Consider the following 15,025-nt stretch of genomic DNA (forward strand, 5'->3'; position numbering starts at 1 on the left):
AGTGGTCAAGCCAAAAATACTAGGGAAGTCATCCCTAAGAGTATTTTTGTAATAAATGTGACTAAGACTTCTAAGAAGTCTAAGAAAGTCACAAACAAGGTCACAAGGGAGGTTATCCCTAGAGTTGACCTAGAAAATGTGACCAAGGCTTCTAAGAAGCCCAACAAGGTCACTAGGAAGGTATCTAGGGAAGTTATCCCTAGTGAGTACCTAGAGCATCCAAGGAGCACCAATAGGTGTTGGGTTCCTAGGAGCATCTTCTCTACCCCATAGATGGGTTAGAGAGTGTCAACTCCGATTAGAAGGGTAGTTAACCCAACTTTGAGGAAATTGACACTCAAGGAGCATTTTCAGGGTTTTTGTTAACCTTTGAAAATGAAATGGAATTATTGATTACTCCTTGAAAGAGTAAAATGTGCCTAATGGTGGAAGAATTGATTTTAATCTTAAATGGCACATATTGGAAAATTCATAAGAACTATCAAGTTGGGTTTTTGGTATGTTCTTAGAAAATTTAAGGCAATCCGGGCCTTAAATTTAAAAGTGCTACTCTTGAGGAAAAATGGAATATGCCAACATTTGAGGACATGTTTATTTTAATTGGCATAAATTAATCAAGGGAATAAGAAATGCAAACTTAGGTTTTGGCACTCTCTTGAAGCACTTTGGGCAATCTAGGGTTTAAGTTTTAGGATTAGCTAAGATTAATGATACTTAGATAGGTAATCTAGGTATATTTTATTTATGCTAAACCATGCCATAATTGTTTGCTCATAATATGCCATGACATCATATTTTATCTTATTTGTATTTTGCATTCATGACTTATCATGAAAAATACAAAAATACCATGTCATGCCATACATACATCATGTAGTTATAGAAATCTTTCTTTTGAAAGCTATTTTATTTTGATGTATGCCATAACATTATCATGCATTATGTTTATTTCCTTAAAAATCAAGGACATATGGCATTAGTTAAACAAGTGGCATTTGTTTACAACAAGTGGAATAAACAAGTGACATTTGTTTAACAAGTAAATCAACAAGTAACATCCTTTGTGGATGTCTACCTCTCAAAATGCCTAGATAGATATGCATGATCCCTAGAATAGGGCAAAACCAAAATCTTACATCTCACAAAGACCTATAAGATGACTTGTATATGTTTTAGTGCATATTATATACAAGTGAGATGTTAGGATGATGAACAAAGCTCAAGATGTTGATTTAGTGCATTCCTTTGAGTTTTAAATTCATCAAAACACATAGTTATGTGTTTTCCCATCATTGGGAAAGCTAATGTACAAGTCATGTGCATTATGCCCAAGGAACATGATGGGATATTGGTTTTGAAAATGTTTTTAAAATGTTTTTGGAAAACCTTGGTGAAGGCTATCTTTTGATAGTAATCATCATTGAATAGTTAGACACAAACTTGAAGAAAAACACTAAAGTTTTTGCAAGTTTTCAAGTTTGTGTCAATCTTTGAAAATATGATATATTTTCATAGAAAGCTATTTTTCCATGATTAAGTATGCCCTAAATAATGTCTACACGAAATTTCATAATTTTTGAATTTTTGTAGAATTTTCTAGGGGTTTCTGAATTGACCGAAATGGAATTTCAGCAACTATCGAGTCTCGATCGATCCATGGATCGATTGAGTTCCATGAATCGATCCATGGATCGATTCAAACGGCAATTCCATGAGGTGCTCTGGATCGATCACCGATCGATCCGGGAGTCTGAATCGATCCGTGGATCGATTCGAAAGGTTCAATCGATTGGAACCCAACTCCAATCGATCCAAGTTGCTGATTTTGGGGGAAGGCCGATTTCAGCATCTTTGAACCTCTTTGAGTCTAGGTAACCATTCCAAACCCTTTAAATACATTTGTATACATACAGAGTGTGTTTTCTTGTGGAAAACAGGGTGGGTGGGGTTAACGTGGACTAAGTAGAAGTTTAGGGGGAGGTTGTTTCAAATTTTGAATATTTGAACCTCAAAACTTCCAAATTGGGTTTCCTAATGTTTTAGGGATTCCAAGTCATTGTTGGTGCAATGACGAAGTTACCACCATGTCTTTAGGGGAGGAACTCTTTAAAGACATGAAAATTATTTTCATGAACCTTGGAAGGTGGTTAACCTTCATTGTAAACTTGCTCAAGGTTGAGCATTTAAACTTGAAATGGGGAGAAATGGGGTGGATATCCTCATTATTTCAAGTGGACACTCAAGTAGTAGATAATGCTCAAGGTTGGGTAGTTGTCTACATTGAGGGAGAAGTTAAGGATAAATGAAGGGTATGAGACCTTCATTATCGTGTTGATCACAACAGTGATGTTGTGAACAACGATGAGCAACTCTTCGGGGAGAGTCTTCAACAAATGGATTTGTTGAAGTGTGCCCAGAATTGGAGCATAGGTTGATGTGTGTCCAACGATGGGTTGATGTGTGCCAATAGGGGAGAATGTATGGACCTTAGTCCTTCATTACCTATGGGAAGGTCATAGGGGGAGAATGAAAGGACTCATGAAAGGGAGTAAGTTAGGCTTTCATTACCTAGAGGGAGTTTGCCCTCTTAGGGGGAGAATGAAGAGCTTAATTTATGCTTTCATTACCTAGTGGCATGAAGAAGGAGGCTATGGGATTAGCCTAACTTACATATGGGATTGTAAGTGTTATTGTGGTATTGTCAAACATCAAAAAGGGGGAGATTGTTGGTGCAATATCCTACAGGTCAAGGTTGACCTGGGTAACCAAGCTGAGTCTTGGTTTGGGTTTAGATGTTTGACAATAAGATATTGATTGAAGAAGAGTCAAGTAGGTCAAGGTTGACTGGATACTTGACTGGGAAGTCCTAACTGGGATGTCAGGCAAAATGAAAGGCCTAGTGAGTGAAGCTAGGCAGAAGAAAAGTCCTGGTGAGTGAAGCCAGGCAGAAGGAAGTCCTAGTGAGTGAAGCTAGGCAGATGGAAATCCTGGTGAGTGAAGCCAGGTGAAAGTCCTAGTGAGTGAAGCTAGGCAGATGGAAATCCTGGTGAGTGAAGCCAGGTGAAAGCCCTAGTGAGTGAAGCTAGGTGAAAGTTCTGGTGAGTGAAGCCAGGCAAGGGAAAATCCAGATGGATCAAGGATGATCGAACATCTGGTGCTGGGAAGTCCAAGTAGGTCAAAGGATTGACTGGATACTTGGCATGAAAGAAAAGTCCAAGTAGGTCAAAGGGATTGACCGGATACTTGGCACAGAGAAAAGTCCAAGTGGGTCAAAGGGATTGATCGGACACTTGGTAAGGGAGTCCTAGCAGGTCAAGGGAGTGACTAGATGCTAGGCATGACATACCAACAGGTCAAGGTTGACCGGATGTTGGTTTGGGAGGTTTAGGACTTGGTTTTGGACAAAAACCAAGTGCTGGATCGATCAGTGGATCGATCCAGGCTCTGGATCGATCAGTGGATCGATCCCAGCGAACAGAGAGCTTCTGGATCGATCCGTGGATCGATCCAGAGGTCCCAATCGATCAGTGGATCGATTGGGACGCGGCTACTTCGCGCGATAAGCGCTGGATCGATCCGTGGATCGATCCAGGCGCGTTTCCAGAGCACAGAGGCGCTCTGGATCGATCCGTGGATCGATCCAAAGCCTCCCCGATCGATTGGGAACATTCGAATCGATCGGGATCCGACCGTTGGCGTCGTTTATAGCTGCAGGCGTTCGATGGCTGAAAAAACAACTTCTCCGATTCACTCTAGAGCTCTCGCCAACTCCTCCACAACGCTCACAAAGCTCAGATCGCCAGCTCTTGAAGGATCTTGGAAGCTCTCCAAGTCAAGAGGCGGATCAAAGCCAAGAAGAGAAGCTAGGGTTAGGGTTTTGTACTCATTGTAAGCTTGTAAGCTTGTATTTCTTGTATCCTTTCCCTCTCTTCTTGTATTGAGTATTGTAGGGCTTCTCCGCCCTTGGTAGTTACCACAAAGGAGAGTTTTATCTAGTGGAGGGTGTGTGTGTTGGTGTGGATCCTTGGATTAGTCACCTCTTGTGAGGTGGATACCAAGTAAAACCAACCGTGTTAGTGTTGTGTGTTTGTTTCTGTATTTTCCGCTGCACATCTTTGAAGGAACAAGCAACGCCGAGCACCGAGCGAATGCGACGAGCTATTCACCCCCCCTCTAGCTACTTTTGGTCCTAACATAGCATCCCTTGGAGGTTAGTTGGTGGCCGAAACTTGGAAGCAAAGGAATAAGCTTGGGTGGATTTCATCTTGGTAGATCGTCGCTCATACGACGTCCAAGAGGAGGAGAGGAACACAACAGAAGGTCAAGAGTTCTATAAGCTACTAAGAAAGGTATAACTAGTTATTTGTTTTCGCGTCATAACTAGTTCATCTTCTTTGTATAGATCTTGAAAAACTAAACACAAGAGACTATCGGTTTTAGGTTATTGTTTTGTTATCGATTTTATTTTTCAATTTCATGTTTCGATATTGTGTTTTTATTAAGGTCTCTGTAGTTAAACCTAGTTTACTGTAAGAAGTTAAATCTCCGATTTCTTTGAAAGGTTTTATCTAGGAAGTGGTGGATGATCTCATACCCAAGAAGGTCTAGTGTCTCGTCATGTTTAACCTGGAAGCCGATCTTTGAAATAGATATTTAATTAACTTCTGTAATATGGTTTAACTTAGGAAGATCACATCGGTCAAACTTGGAGTAAAAATGTTAAGTATCATTTCCAATCTAAGTTTAACTTCTGAAGGACAATTTGGATTAATAATGTTAAGCATCGTTTGCAATCCAAATTTAACTTCAGTAAAGCACATGGGTAGCTAAGATAGTTCTATGCTTATACAAATTTTTGTACAGGGGAACTAGAACGGTATTCCGAGTAGCAACCAACAACCTCTCATTGTTTAATGTAAAAATTGGTCGCACTCAGCTCAGATCGTGATCACCCCTCCATGCTTAAATCCCTGGATCTGCCACTGCTAAAAACCCTATTTCTTTAATTAGGAATAAAAAATCAATGGCATTAATAGGTAAAATATATACCATTTTAACTGGTCCACCCGGGCTATAACCTGGGGAAGCTTACACCTGGCTCCATCATTATTAGAGGGAGCTCAAAGAGTCAATTATGATTATAATTATTGGTGCAATTGATCTCTAGGGTTTCGATGTTTGACAATACATATAAATTTGATCAATTTGACCAAGGGTTAATCCAAACAGGACTTGATGTTTGGAAGAGAGTAATCTGGTCAGGACTAGATGACTAAGAAGGGTAAGTCCTAATTGAAGGATAGGCTAGTGAGAAGTCCTAACTAGAGGTTAGGCAAGTGGAAGTTCTGGTGAGTGAAATCAGACCCTAATGAGTGAAGCTAGATGGTGGAAGTCCTAGTGAGTGAAGTTGGACCCTAGTGAGTGAGGCTAGGCGGTCGAAGTCCTAGTGAGTGAAGTCGGGGCTTAGTGAGTGAAATTAGGTGGTGGAAGTCCTGGTGAGTGAAGTCGGGCCTTAGTGAGTGAAGCTAGTGTTAGGATGTATACTAAAAGCCTAGCTTTTTGGTTAAACATTTATAAGAAACATATTGGTCAAAAGTCTACATTTATGCTAAGTGTAGTTGTCCATTTAATTTATATTATAGATAACATGGTGTGAGGTGACATACAGAAGATCATGTTATCAGTTCTGTATAAATTATAAATATTAGCTCACAACCAAGATGGAATAGGGCAAACCATTGGAGTGGTTGTAATGTAATTTGGTGTTAGTTTATCTTGACTATAAAATTACACTAGTACACTATGAGTGTATTGAGCACGACCATTTGAAGGCATTCGATATCTTAAACACATGGAGACTAACGCACTCATAATAAGAAGGAACTCATATTATAATATGAGATTGGTGCGGTAGTGTAATAATAACTTTTTAGTGGTATGAGTTATTATTGATGAACTTGAGTTGAGTGTTTGGGGTGAACACGGAAAGCTCAAGCTCATCAGGAGACCAAAACCAATTCCTCCTCTCGGTCTCTGTTGTAGCCTCTTATTTATAAAGTCTTATATCCACTTAAAGCCAACCTTCTTACCCATCTTGTTATGCCCGACCAAGCCAAGCTTGGAGCCCAAGCTAGGGCCGGCCAAGCCCTTCATGGAGCCCAAGTAGGGGTCGGCCAAGCCATGCTTGGTGACTAAGCATGGGGTCGGCCAAAGTAAAATAAAAGGAAGTTTTGTAAACAAAATTTTGTTAAATCTTTCCTTATTTGTAGTAATCTACAATGGTTAAAAGAGAGATTTTATTTTGTTAAAATCTTTCTCTTTTGTGGTTATCTATAATGGTTAAAAGAAAGATTTTAATTTTGTTAAAAAATTTCCTTTTATAGCCATTTTCATGGTTTTTAAAAGAGAGTTTTAAAATTTTAAAATCTTTCCTTTTATAGCTATCTACAAAGGATTAAAGAGAGATTTAAATTTTGTTAAAATCTTTCCTTATCTGTAGTTATGTATAATGTTTAAAAGAGAGATTTTATTTTTTGATAAAACTTTCCTTTTTGTAACCATGTTTTAAAAGGAGAAGTTTTAATTAATCTTTCTTCTTTTGTAGTTGTCTACATGTTTAAAAGAGAGAGATTAAATTTAAAACTTTTCTTTATTGCCATGTATAATAGGAAATATAGAAAAGAGATATTTTAATTGTTGTTAAAATTTTCTTTTTTAAAGGGAGGCCATAAATAAGGAAGTTTTAATTATGTTTAAAACTTTCCTTTTTTGCCTTAACCAAGAATTATAAAAGAGAATGAGAGGGTGTCTCATGATAGACACAACCCTATTCTCTCCTCTTTTTTTCTTGGTGTGGCCGGCCCCTTCCTCCCTCTTTCTTCCTTAGGCCAATGACACACCTTCCTTCTTCTCTTCTTGTCTTCTTTCTAAGGTCAGCATCCATATTCCAAGGTGGTCGAAACTTGAAGGAAAAAGGAGAAGACTCTACATAGGTGGCCGGTTACTAGAAGGAGAAGAAGAAGGAGAAGAAAGGAAGAAAGTTTCCTATTTTGGCATCCCTTGGTGGCTTAAGAGACTTGGAGGAAAAAAAGGAGCTTGGGTGGATTTCATCTTGGTAGATCGTCGCCCACACAACGTCCAAGAGAAGGAGAGGAATACAGCAGAAGATCAAGAGGTTTATAAGCTACAAAGAATGGTATAACTAGTTATTTGATTCCGCATCATTACTAGTTCATGTTCTTTGTATAGATCTTGTAAAACAAAACACAAGAGACTATCGATTTTAAGTTATCGTTTTTGTTATTGATTTTATTTTTCAATTTCATGTTTCGATAATATGTTTCTATTAAGGTTTCTATAGTTAAATCTAGTTTACTGTAAGAAGTTAAATATCTGATTTCTTTGTGATGTTTTGTCTAGGAAGTGGTGGATGATCTCATATCCAAGAAGACATAGTGCCTCGTCATGTTTAACCTGAAAGTCGATCTTTGAAATAAATATTTGATAACTTTTGTAATATGGTTTAACTTAGGAATATCACATCGGTTAAACTTTGAGTAAAAATGTGAAGTATCGTTTCCAATCCAAGTTTAACTTCTGAAGGACAATTTGGATTAATAATGTTAAGCATCGTTTGCAATCCAAATTTAACTTCAGTAGAGCACATGGGTAGCTAGGATAGTTCTATGCTTGTACAAATTTTTTGTATGGGGGAACTAGGACGGTATTCCGAGTAGCAACCAACAGCTAGGTGGAGGAAGTCCTGGTGAGTGAAACTAGGCAACCCTAGGGAAGTAACCCTAGGTAATGTGTGACCGTGCGGTTGATCGAACCAGCGAATCCTGAAATATGTTGACACTGGTTTACTTTACTATTTTATCTATTGTACTAACCCAGTGTGCAAGAGTTGACATATCTAAGAGAGTCCAGATAGGTCAACGGGTCGACCGAATATCTGGCACGAAGTCTAGTTGGATCTACGAATCAGACAACTAACAACGTGGTAAGTTAAGGTAAGTCACTGGAAGAGAGTGATCGTGTGAGAACGCATCATGGTTGAGGGGATAATAGGTGTCAGTCCAAATTAGGTCTATTTTGGATACCTAATATGATACTTTGACTAGTTTATGGTCTTGGGAGGGCATAAACTAATTACTACTTATTATTATTACTTTCCTAATACTTGTTTTGCAGATTATTTGGACTAACATTATTTTGTAGGACAAAAGGAGCAAATTTACCTTCGGATGAATAGTGTCCGAAGGCACCTCCGTAGTGTTCATAGAAGACGCCTTCCGCAGGATGAAATTCTGACTTCGTCGTGGATAAGTGCCTAACTGTTCCGGATCGAATTTTCCAGGTTGAAGGCGCCTTCAACAACTATGGAAGGCGCCTTCCATGCCTTATATAACGCAGTCTCAAGAAGGCTTCAATACAACACTCATATACGAACTACTGCACATCCGTTTGAGCTTTCGACTACTCCAGACTCCTGCTACGACTCTACTACGAAGCTACTACGCCCGACGACTGTTCCGACGACTTCCAATCGCGGCCGGTAGACCACACCAACACACGAATGCTCTCACACTCGATCCTTACGTGTTGGTAACAAGTTATATTTGTGGACTTAATTACTACAAAAGGACAAGTGCAATGTGTTGCACTTGTTCTAATTTTCTTGTACTTGATTTCCTTTTCCGGAGGTACCGGAAGAGATTTTTTAGTGGATTACCCATCGATACGTCCGCGAGACTTGGGTCTTGAAGTAGAAATCGTCGAAGGCTCCAAACTAAGTAAATTGACTGTGTTTTCTTGTGTTCTTTATTCTTGTTTTCTTTTTTTTTTTTCTTCGCTACGTACTTTGTTTTTAGATTTTAAAAAGAAAAGACGATATATTTTAAAAATCATATGATTTACCCCCCTCTCACATACATATCAATCCAACAATAACAACTAACTCCTTGTAATATTATAATAGTTAGTTAATAGCGTCTAGTAAGTAACTTTTATAATTATTTTAAAGTAAGTTAGATCATATAGTTTTTTTAAATAAAAGACATAATATACTAATTTAAAATAAAGTGGGTCCTGATCTATTAATCTATTAACACTATTTTTTATCCAAGATGTTAATTTATTAATCAACTAGTGTGATGGCTAACGATGAGTAATTATTAACGATGAAGTCATAATGTAAAATTCATTCATGATATTTATTTTTTAATTATTCCTTTCCAAAAAAAGAAAAACTTTATTTTATTTATTTTATAATCACCAGTTATTTTCTTGGTATTTCGCCCACCACATGTAATTTACGCACCATCAACAGATAATCGTGCGCCCGTCACTAGAAAGCGATCGATGGATGATCATGCCACCCACTAACATCCCATCACTAGTGCTGCTCTGATCGCTCGTTCACTACGGTGGTTAGCTGTCGTTGTATAAGAACACAATCAAGCATTCAAGCTCTTCTTTGAATCCTTTCAAGAACATGCTTGAGTAAATAAAGCTCGATCCAATGTCGTTCGTATATTCTCTGCCAAATATTCGCTTTATTACTGTGTGCACCTCCCCGAACGCTTGGCCTGTGAGATCATGTCAATCAGATCAATGATCAAGAAAAAAAAAAACTTATGATTCGCAAAGAGATCGACATTTTAAACACAGAAACCAGATAGCATCGAAAGATTCAATACTGATTATAAACATTAACACCGCCTGATCATTTGTTTGCCTTTGGATGAATCGAGCAGTAGTTGATCTAGAACAGAGCAAGCCAAATCCCTAAAAAAAGAAAGAAAGAAAAAAAAAAAGCGGATCCACGCGCGTGTATATGGAAGTAGTTGGATCATGGTGAAGGAGAGGCAGGAATAGATCAAAGCACCGACGGATTCAATACTAATTTACAAACACCAACCTGATGATTTGTCCGCCTTTGAATCAATCAGGAAGTAAGTAATTCATCGATCGGAAACAGAACAACCCAAATCCCTAAGAAACAAAAGCTAGCGATCCGCACACGTATACAGTGATGAGGGATCCTAGAGGTCGTGGATGGCGTCGGAGAACTTGTTCTTGATCCACTTGAAGCTGCTGGAGAGGGAGGACTTGAGCTTGCGCTCCATGGCGAAGGAGTTGTACGACGCGATGCGGCGCTTGCGCTTTTGCTCGGGATCAGTCGCCCCGCTAGGTCCGTTGAAGCTGTAGGATTTGGACCGGTTGTCGTACCCAAACCCTCCTCCGTCGGAGGGCGAGGAGGAGAAGGAGGAGTAGGCGGAGGAGGAGGACGCCGGGAAGGATCTGCACTTCTCCATAGTGAAGAAGGGGGAAATGAAAGGGAGAGGGACGAATGGGAGAGTTGGAAAGAGGGACGGAGTAATAAATATATGTCTTAGTTTTTCTACATGCCCCCTAGAATTTAACAGTATTTTCAAAACACTTCTTATATATTGCTCTAATTCTAATTAAAATAACTTCATTGTTTATCGAAATTGCTTTAACACGATTTTAATAGTTTTGATCCATTACAATATTTTTTTTACTAAACTTATTTCTGCTATACTAATTTTTATTGAAATTATTATGATATTTTTAAAACCAATTTTATATTGGCTACGTTGAACTTCTTCACCGCTAGTTTAAACTATTCTAATTTGATCTAGATTATTTAAATATTCTTATAATAATTTTGGTTGAAATTACTATAATTGGAGTATTTTTAACTAAAACTACTTTACCGTTATTAAAATTATTTCAATTTAATCAAATGATTGAAACTTCTCTAATATTAATGCAAATTAATACATAATGAAATAATTTAATCAAAATTATTATAATAATATTAAATAAGTTGATTAAAATTGCTTACAACAGTTTGTAATCAATAATTTATTATAATCACAGAATACGATTATTTAAAATTTTAATATATTAACTGTAAAATTTTAAACACCAATGCATGAACATATTAAATGGTATATAAAATTCTTACGAAATCATATTATTTCATATGCTATCATTTAATATAGGACAAAAATAAAAATGGATGCCTATGTTATCCTATCATCAAAGCTACGTCCTACTTTTATTATTTTTTTATAAAAAAAAAACATCCCATCATTTTTATAAATGGACGGACACTCCATCTATATTTCCATTTAAATCAAATCACAATATAATACTATTGAAATCATAACTGCTACAACTATGCAACATTTCAATTATAGTAATTATGAAATTATAACTTTTATAAGTCTACAATTACAAATTCAACTTTAATAATTTATAACTTTTGATTAGATTAAATCACGATACACACAGTATATTAAATCAAAACTTGTTTATAGATATTTGATTTGATAGATTATGTGTTATGTAGTTCAACCTGAATAAAAAATTATGACCTCTCAAAATTTATCCAACATAAACAATATAACAATTATGAAATTACAGCTCCTACAACTATGTGATGACTCGATTGTAGCAACTATAAATCGTAGTTGTTACAACTATAAGTTCAACTTTAAAAAATTATAACATTTAATTTTAGTTGAACTATGACACATACAATATATTACATCGAAGTTCGTTCAAATATCTTCATTTGATATATAACATCAATCGGTTCGGACCTCCACTTAGTTTCACCCAAGCTTCATCCTGGTCATGGATAGATCACCCAGGTTCGGATTCATAAGTAGTGACAATCGTCCTATGAAGACTCGCTTTCGCTACGGCTCCGGTGGGTTCCCTTAACCAAGCCACTGCCTATGAGTCGCCGACTCATTCTTCAACGGGCACGCAGTCAGAAATTGTATTCTCCTTCCACTGCTTGGGAGCTCACGATTTCATGTTCTATTTCACTCCCCGATGGGGGTTCTTTTCATCTTTCCCTCACGGTACTACTGGTTCAATTTAAGTTAAAAGTTATAATCTTTCAAATTTACATAGTATACATATATAGCAGTTATAAAATGGTACCTGCAGCAACTATAAATGATAATTTTTAGAGGTATAAATTTTAATTATGATTAAATAATGAAATATACAATATATCAAATCGAAGCTCATTAAGAGATCTTCGATTTTATATATTTTGCATCCTATTATTGAAGTCAAGTTAAAAGTTATGACATTTTAAAATTTATTTAACATATATGTTATAACAACTATTAAATTATAGATGTTAACCATATAATAACAATGAAATCATAGTTTCTACGACATGATCCGATTTAGATGGTAATATAAGTGGGAGTGTGCGTGTCAAAATCATACAATGTATCATATGATATTTGTATCATTTTATAGGAGATATGATACTCTTTTGATAAAAAAAATAAAGTGGAATACTTCTTTGATGATTCTATAAAAGGGGGCGTTGTTTTTACTTTTGCCCTTTAATATATTAATGTAAAACTTTATTATATTTAAAATTTTACAATATATGTTATAGGATATTTTAAATTTATTTATTTTCCAATGTAATATTTCTTTCTAATGGTCTATTAATAGTTTATTAGTCCAAAATTATACAAATTATATTTTGTCACAATTAAGAAAATTAAGAACCCATGATTCTTTTTTGTTTGATTATTCATCCGTAAAATGACACGGACCAACTATTTTTCCCCCTCTAAGACACATCCTTTGTAGCTAGTGTGAGATCAAGGATGACTTCATAGTCCACTCGTCCTTAACTCCTAACAAATACATAAAAGTATTCTCAATGAGAGTTCCTTGACATAGATGTAATGAAGGAGCTCCCTCCTATAATTAGAAGAATCTCCTTGGTTGATTTTGACGAAGCATATGAGAAATATATATGATGAAATGTATAAAATCCATAAAAAAAATTATTAAATGTTTTTTTTTTTATAATAGAGAGGTGTATAAGATTTTTTAGTTTTTGATATGACAAAAAATATGATAATGAATAAACTCATAAAAGAGATTCTACAAGTACGGATGCCATAAGGAGCCTTTTCTTTTTTTTTCTTTTCTTTACTCACCACGAGCTCTCTCACCTTGCTCTCTTTCTTTTCCTTGTTCTTTCTTCGAGTACGATCCATCTTTTTTTCATCAATCTGTCCTTCGTGGTAAACAGACAAAAGACGGGATCAGTAACTGAGGAGTTCAATAAAAAATAAATCATTTCGAGGGGGTGAAGGGAAAAAACATGAAGCATGATTGGCATCGGAGGTGCCCAAACTGCATTTGTGTGGGGGTGGGGCCAGCTTGTTGGGGAACTCGGCAGCCAAACTGCTTTTCTGCTGGATTCCGAATCGGCTCTTTGATTAATTAATGTACATCCGTTTTAATTGTCTTTAGCGTCTATTAAAAAAGGAATTAAATTTGCGGACCACTACATTTTTAAGATTTATTTATTTATTTATTTATTTTGATAAAAATAGTATGATGGGAAAAAAATAAAAAAACACACCCTTTATTAGATATTGTTAAAACACCGCCCTTTTTTAATTATATCAAATGTAGTGGATATTAAATTCAAGAATTTTAATTATTGCAAAAATTCATTATATGACAGATATACATAGTTTAAGAAAAAAAAACAATAAAGGCTAAAGTTGGAGGCCACTCTCTCACAAGTGGATGGATACGAAAAAGCTCACTGGATGGTGATAAACGATAATGGAGTGTCTCACTAATAAATCGACATGCCATTCAATCCCTTTCACAATAATTCTCGTTGGATATGATTATAACTGTCCTTGTAAATATTAATAATCCACTTCCTTTTCCCGAAAGAAAATAAAAAAAAGTTGCATAAAAACAAAAGGCAACACGAAAGCAAATGCATTACAAAGCTTCCCAGCAAGCCCCTTTTTGGGGCTGTGTTGCCTACCCAATTGGGCCGCAAGTCCATTCGATGCGAGCAGCCCAATTTTAGGGTTTTCGATTTCAACGTCATTTTTTAAATTTTATTTTAAATGCACATGAATTATCACTTGCACGTACCATATCCAAATTAGTGCCTAACTCTTTGATGGCTTTTGATAGGGTGTAATATGTCTTATAATATAATATATCTTTATAATGTAATTAGAATTATGTTATAAGATTGATTATTTTATTTAATTTATTTTTAAATTTATAATATAATGAAATCTTATTAAAAAATAGTGAAGTTTTATAGTTTGAACTACAAAATAATTATATGTAATTCGATTATATTATGAGATCATATTTTAATTAAAATTTGAATACTTAATATACTCCTAGTCTGTCGTTGTCGGTCGTCGCCCATCGCCCGCAAGCTCCGGCAGAGACAGTGGCGGATCTAGGGGGGAGCGGGGGTGTGCTTGAGCACCCCCTTACTCCTGGAAAATTCCATTAGTATGATGCAGTCTGAGGAGCAGCGAGAAGGAAGACAAGTTCGAACTCCTTTCTTTGAGCACCCCTTACTTTTGTGTCTGGATCCGCCACTGCGCAGAGGTGCAACGACCGCTGGTAGAAGTCTCAAAATATTTTTATCATTTTATAATAATACGAATTACATTTCTTATAAAAAATAATTGACAAAAAAAAATGTAATCATCCTTGTAATTAAATATTACATATATTATATTATCAAACTTAGTAATATAATAAATATTACATTATATTACAAATTAAATGTAACATTACAAGTTCAATTAAATTACACCCAACTAAACAAAGTCTTTAGATAGATTACAAAAGTGGCTGGTGCAAAAATTGAATTCCCATTTCAATAAATTAATAAGATGAATTTTTTAATGGATAATTTATTTAATAATTGATGAACTATCTAGTATGAGTATTTTTTAATTCACCCTAATGACCAGTAAAAAAACTTCCATAAAATTAGATTGACCGTCCTCAAATTTAGTGGATATAGTCTAATGAATCGTCCGCTAAAATTACTTCTTAATTTATTTTCATAATTGATAGAAAAAATTTCATATATAGAACCAATCCATTTCAAATTTAACTGACAAAAGTTAAATAAACTTGTTATTTTCGGTTTCAAACTTATCTT

At 35.8% G+C, this 15,025-nt stretch overlaps 1 protein-coding gene across 1 annotated transcript; it reads right to left on the minus strand.

The window, feature by feature from the left end:
- Positions 1-9,876: 9,876 nt before the first annotated feature.
- Positions 9,877-10,366, minus strand: LOC121994293. Its single transcript, XM_042548381.1, has one exon. It carries the CDS (start codon positions 10,317-10,319, stop codon positions 10,047-10,049), a length of 273 nt encoding a protein of 90 aa, XP_042404315.1. The 5' UTR covers positions 10,320-10,366; the 3' UTR covers positions 9,877-10,046.
- Positions 10,367-15,025: the final 4,659 nt, after the last annotated feature.

The sequence above is a fragment of the Zingiber officinale genome, chromosome 6A, assembly GCF_018446385.1.
Source record: "Zingiber officinale cultivar Zhangliang chromosome 6A, Zo_v1.1, whole genome shotgun sequence".
In the NCBI taxonomy this organism is placed as follows: domain Eukaryota; kingdom Viridiplantae; phylum Streptophyta; class Magnoliopsida; order Zingiberales; family Zingiberaceae; genus Zingiber; species Zingiber officinale.

What these genes read in the sequence shown, in the direction of transcription:
- LOC121994293 (XM_042548381.1), bottom strand. Translation starts at nt 10,319, where the DNA reads ATGGAGAAGTGCAGATCCTTCCCGGCGTCCTCCTCCTCCGCCTACTCC.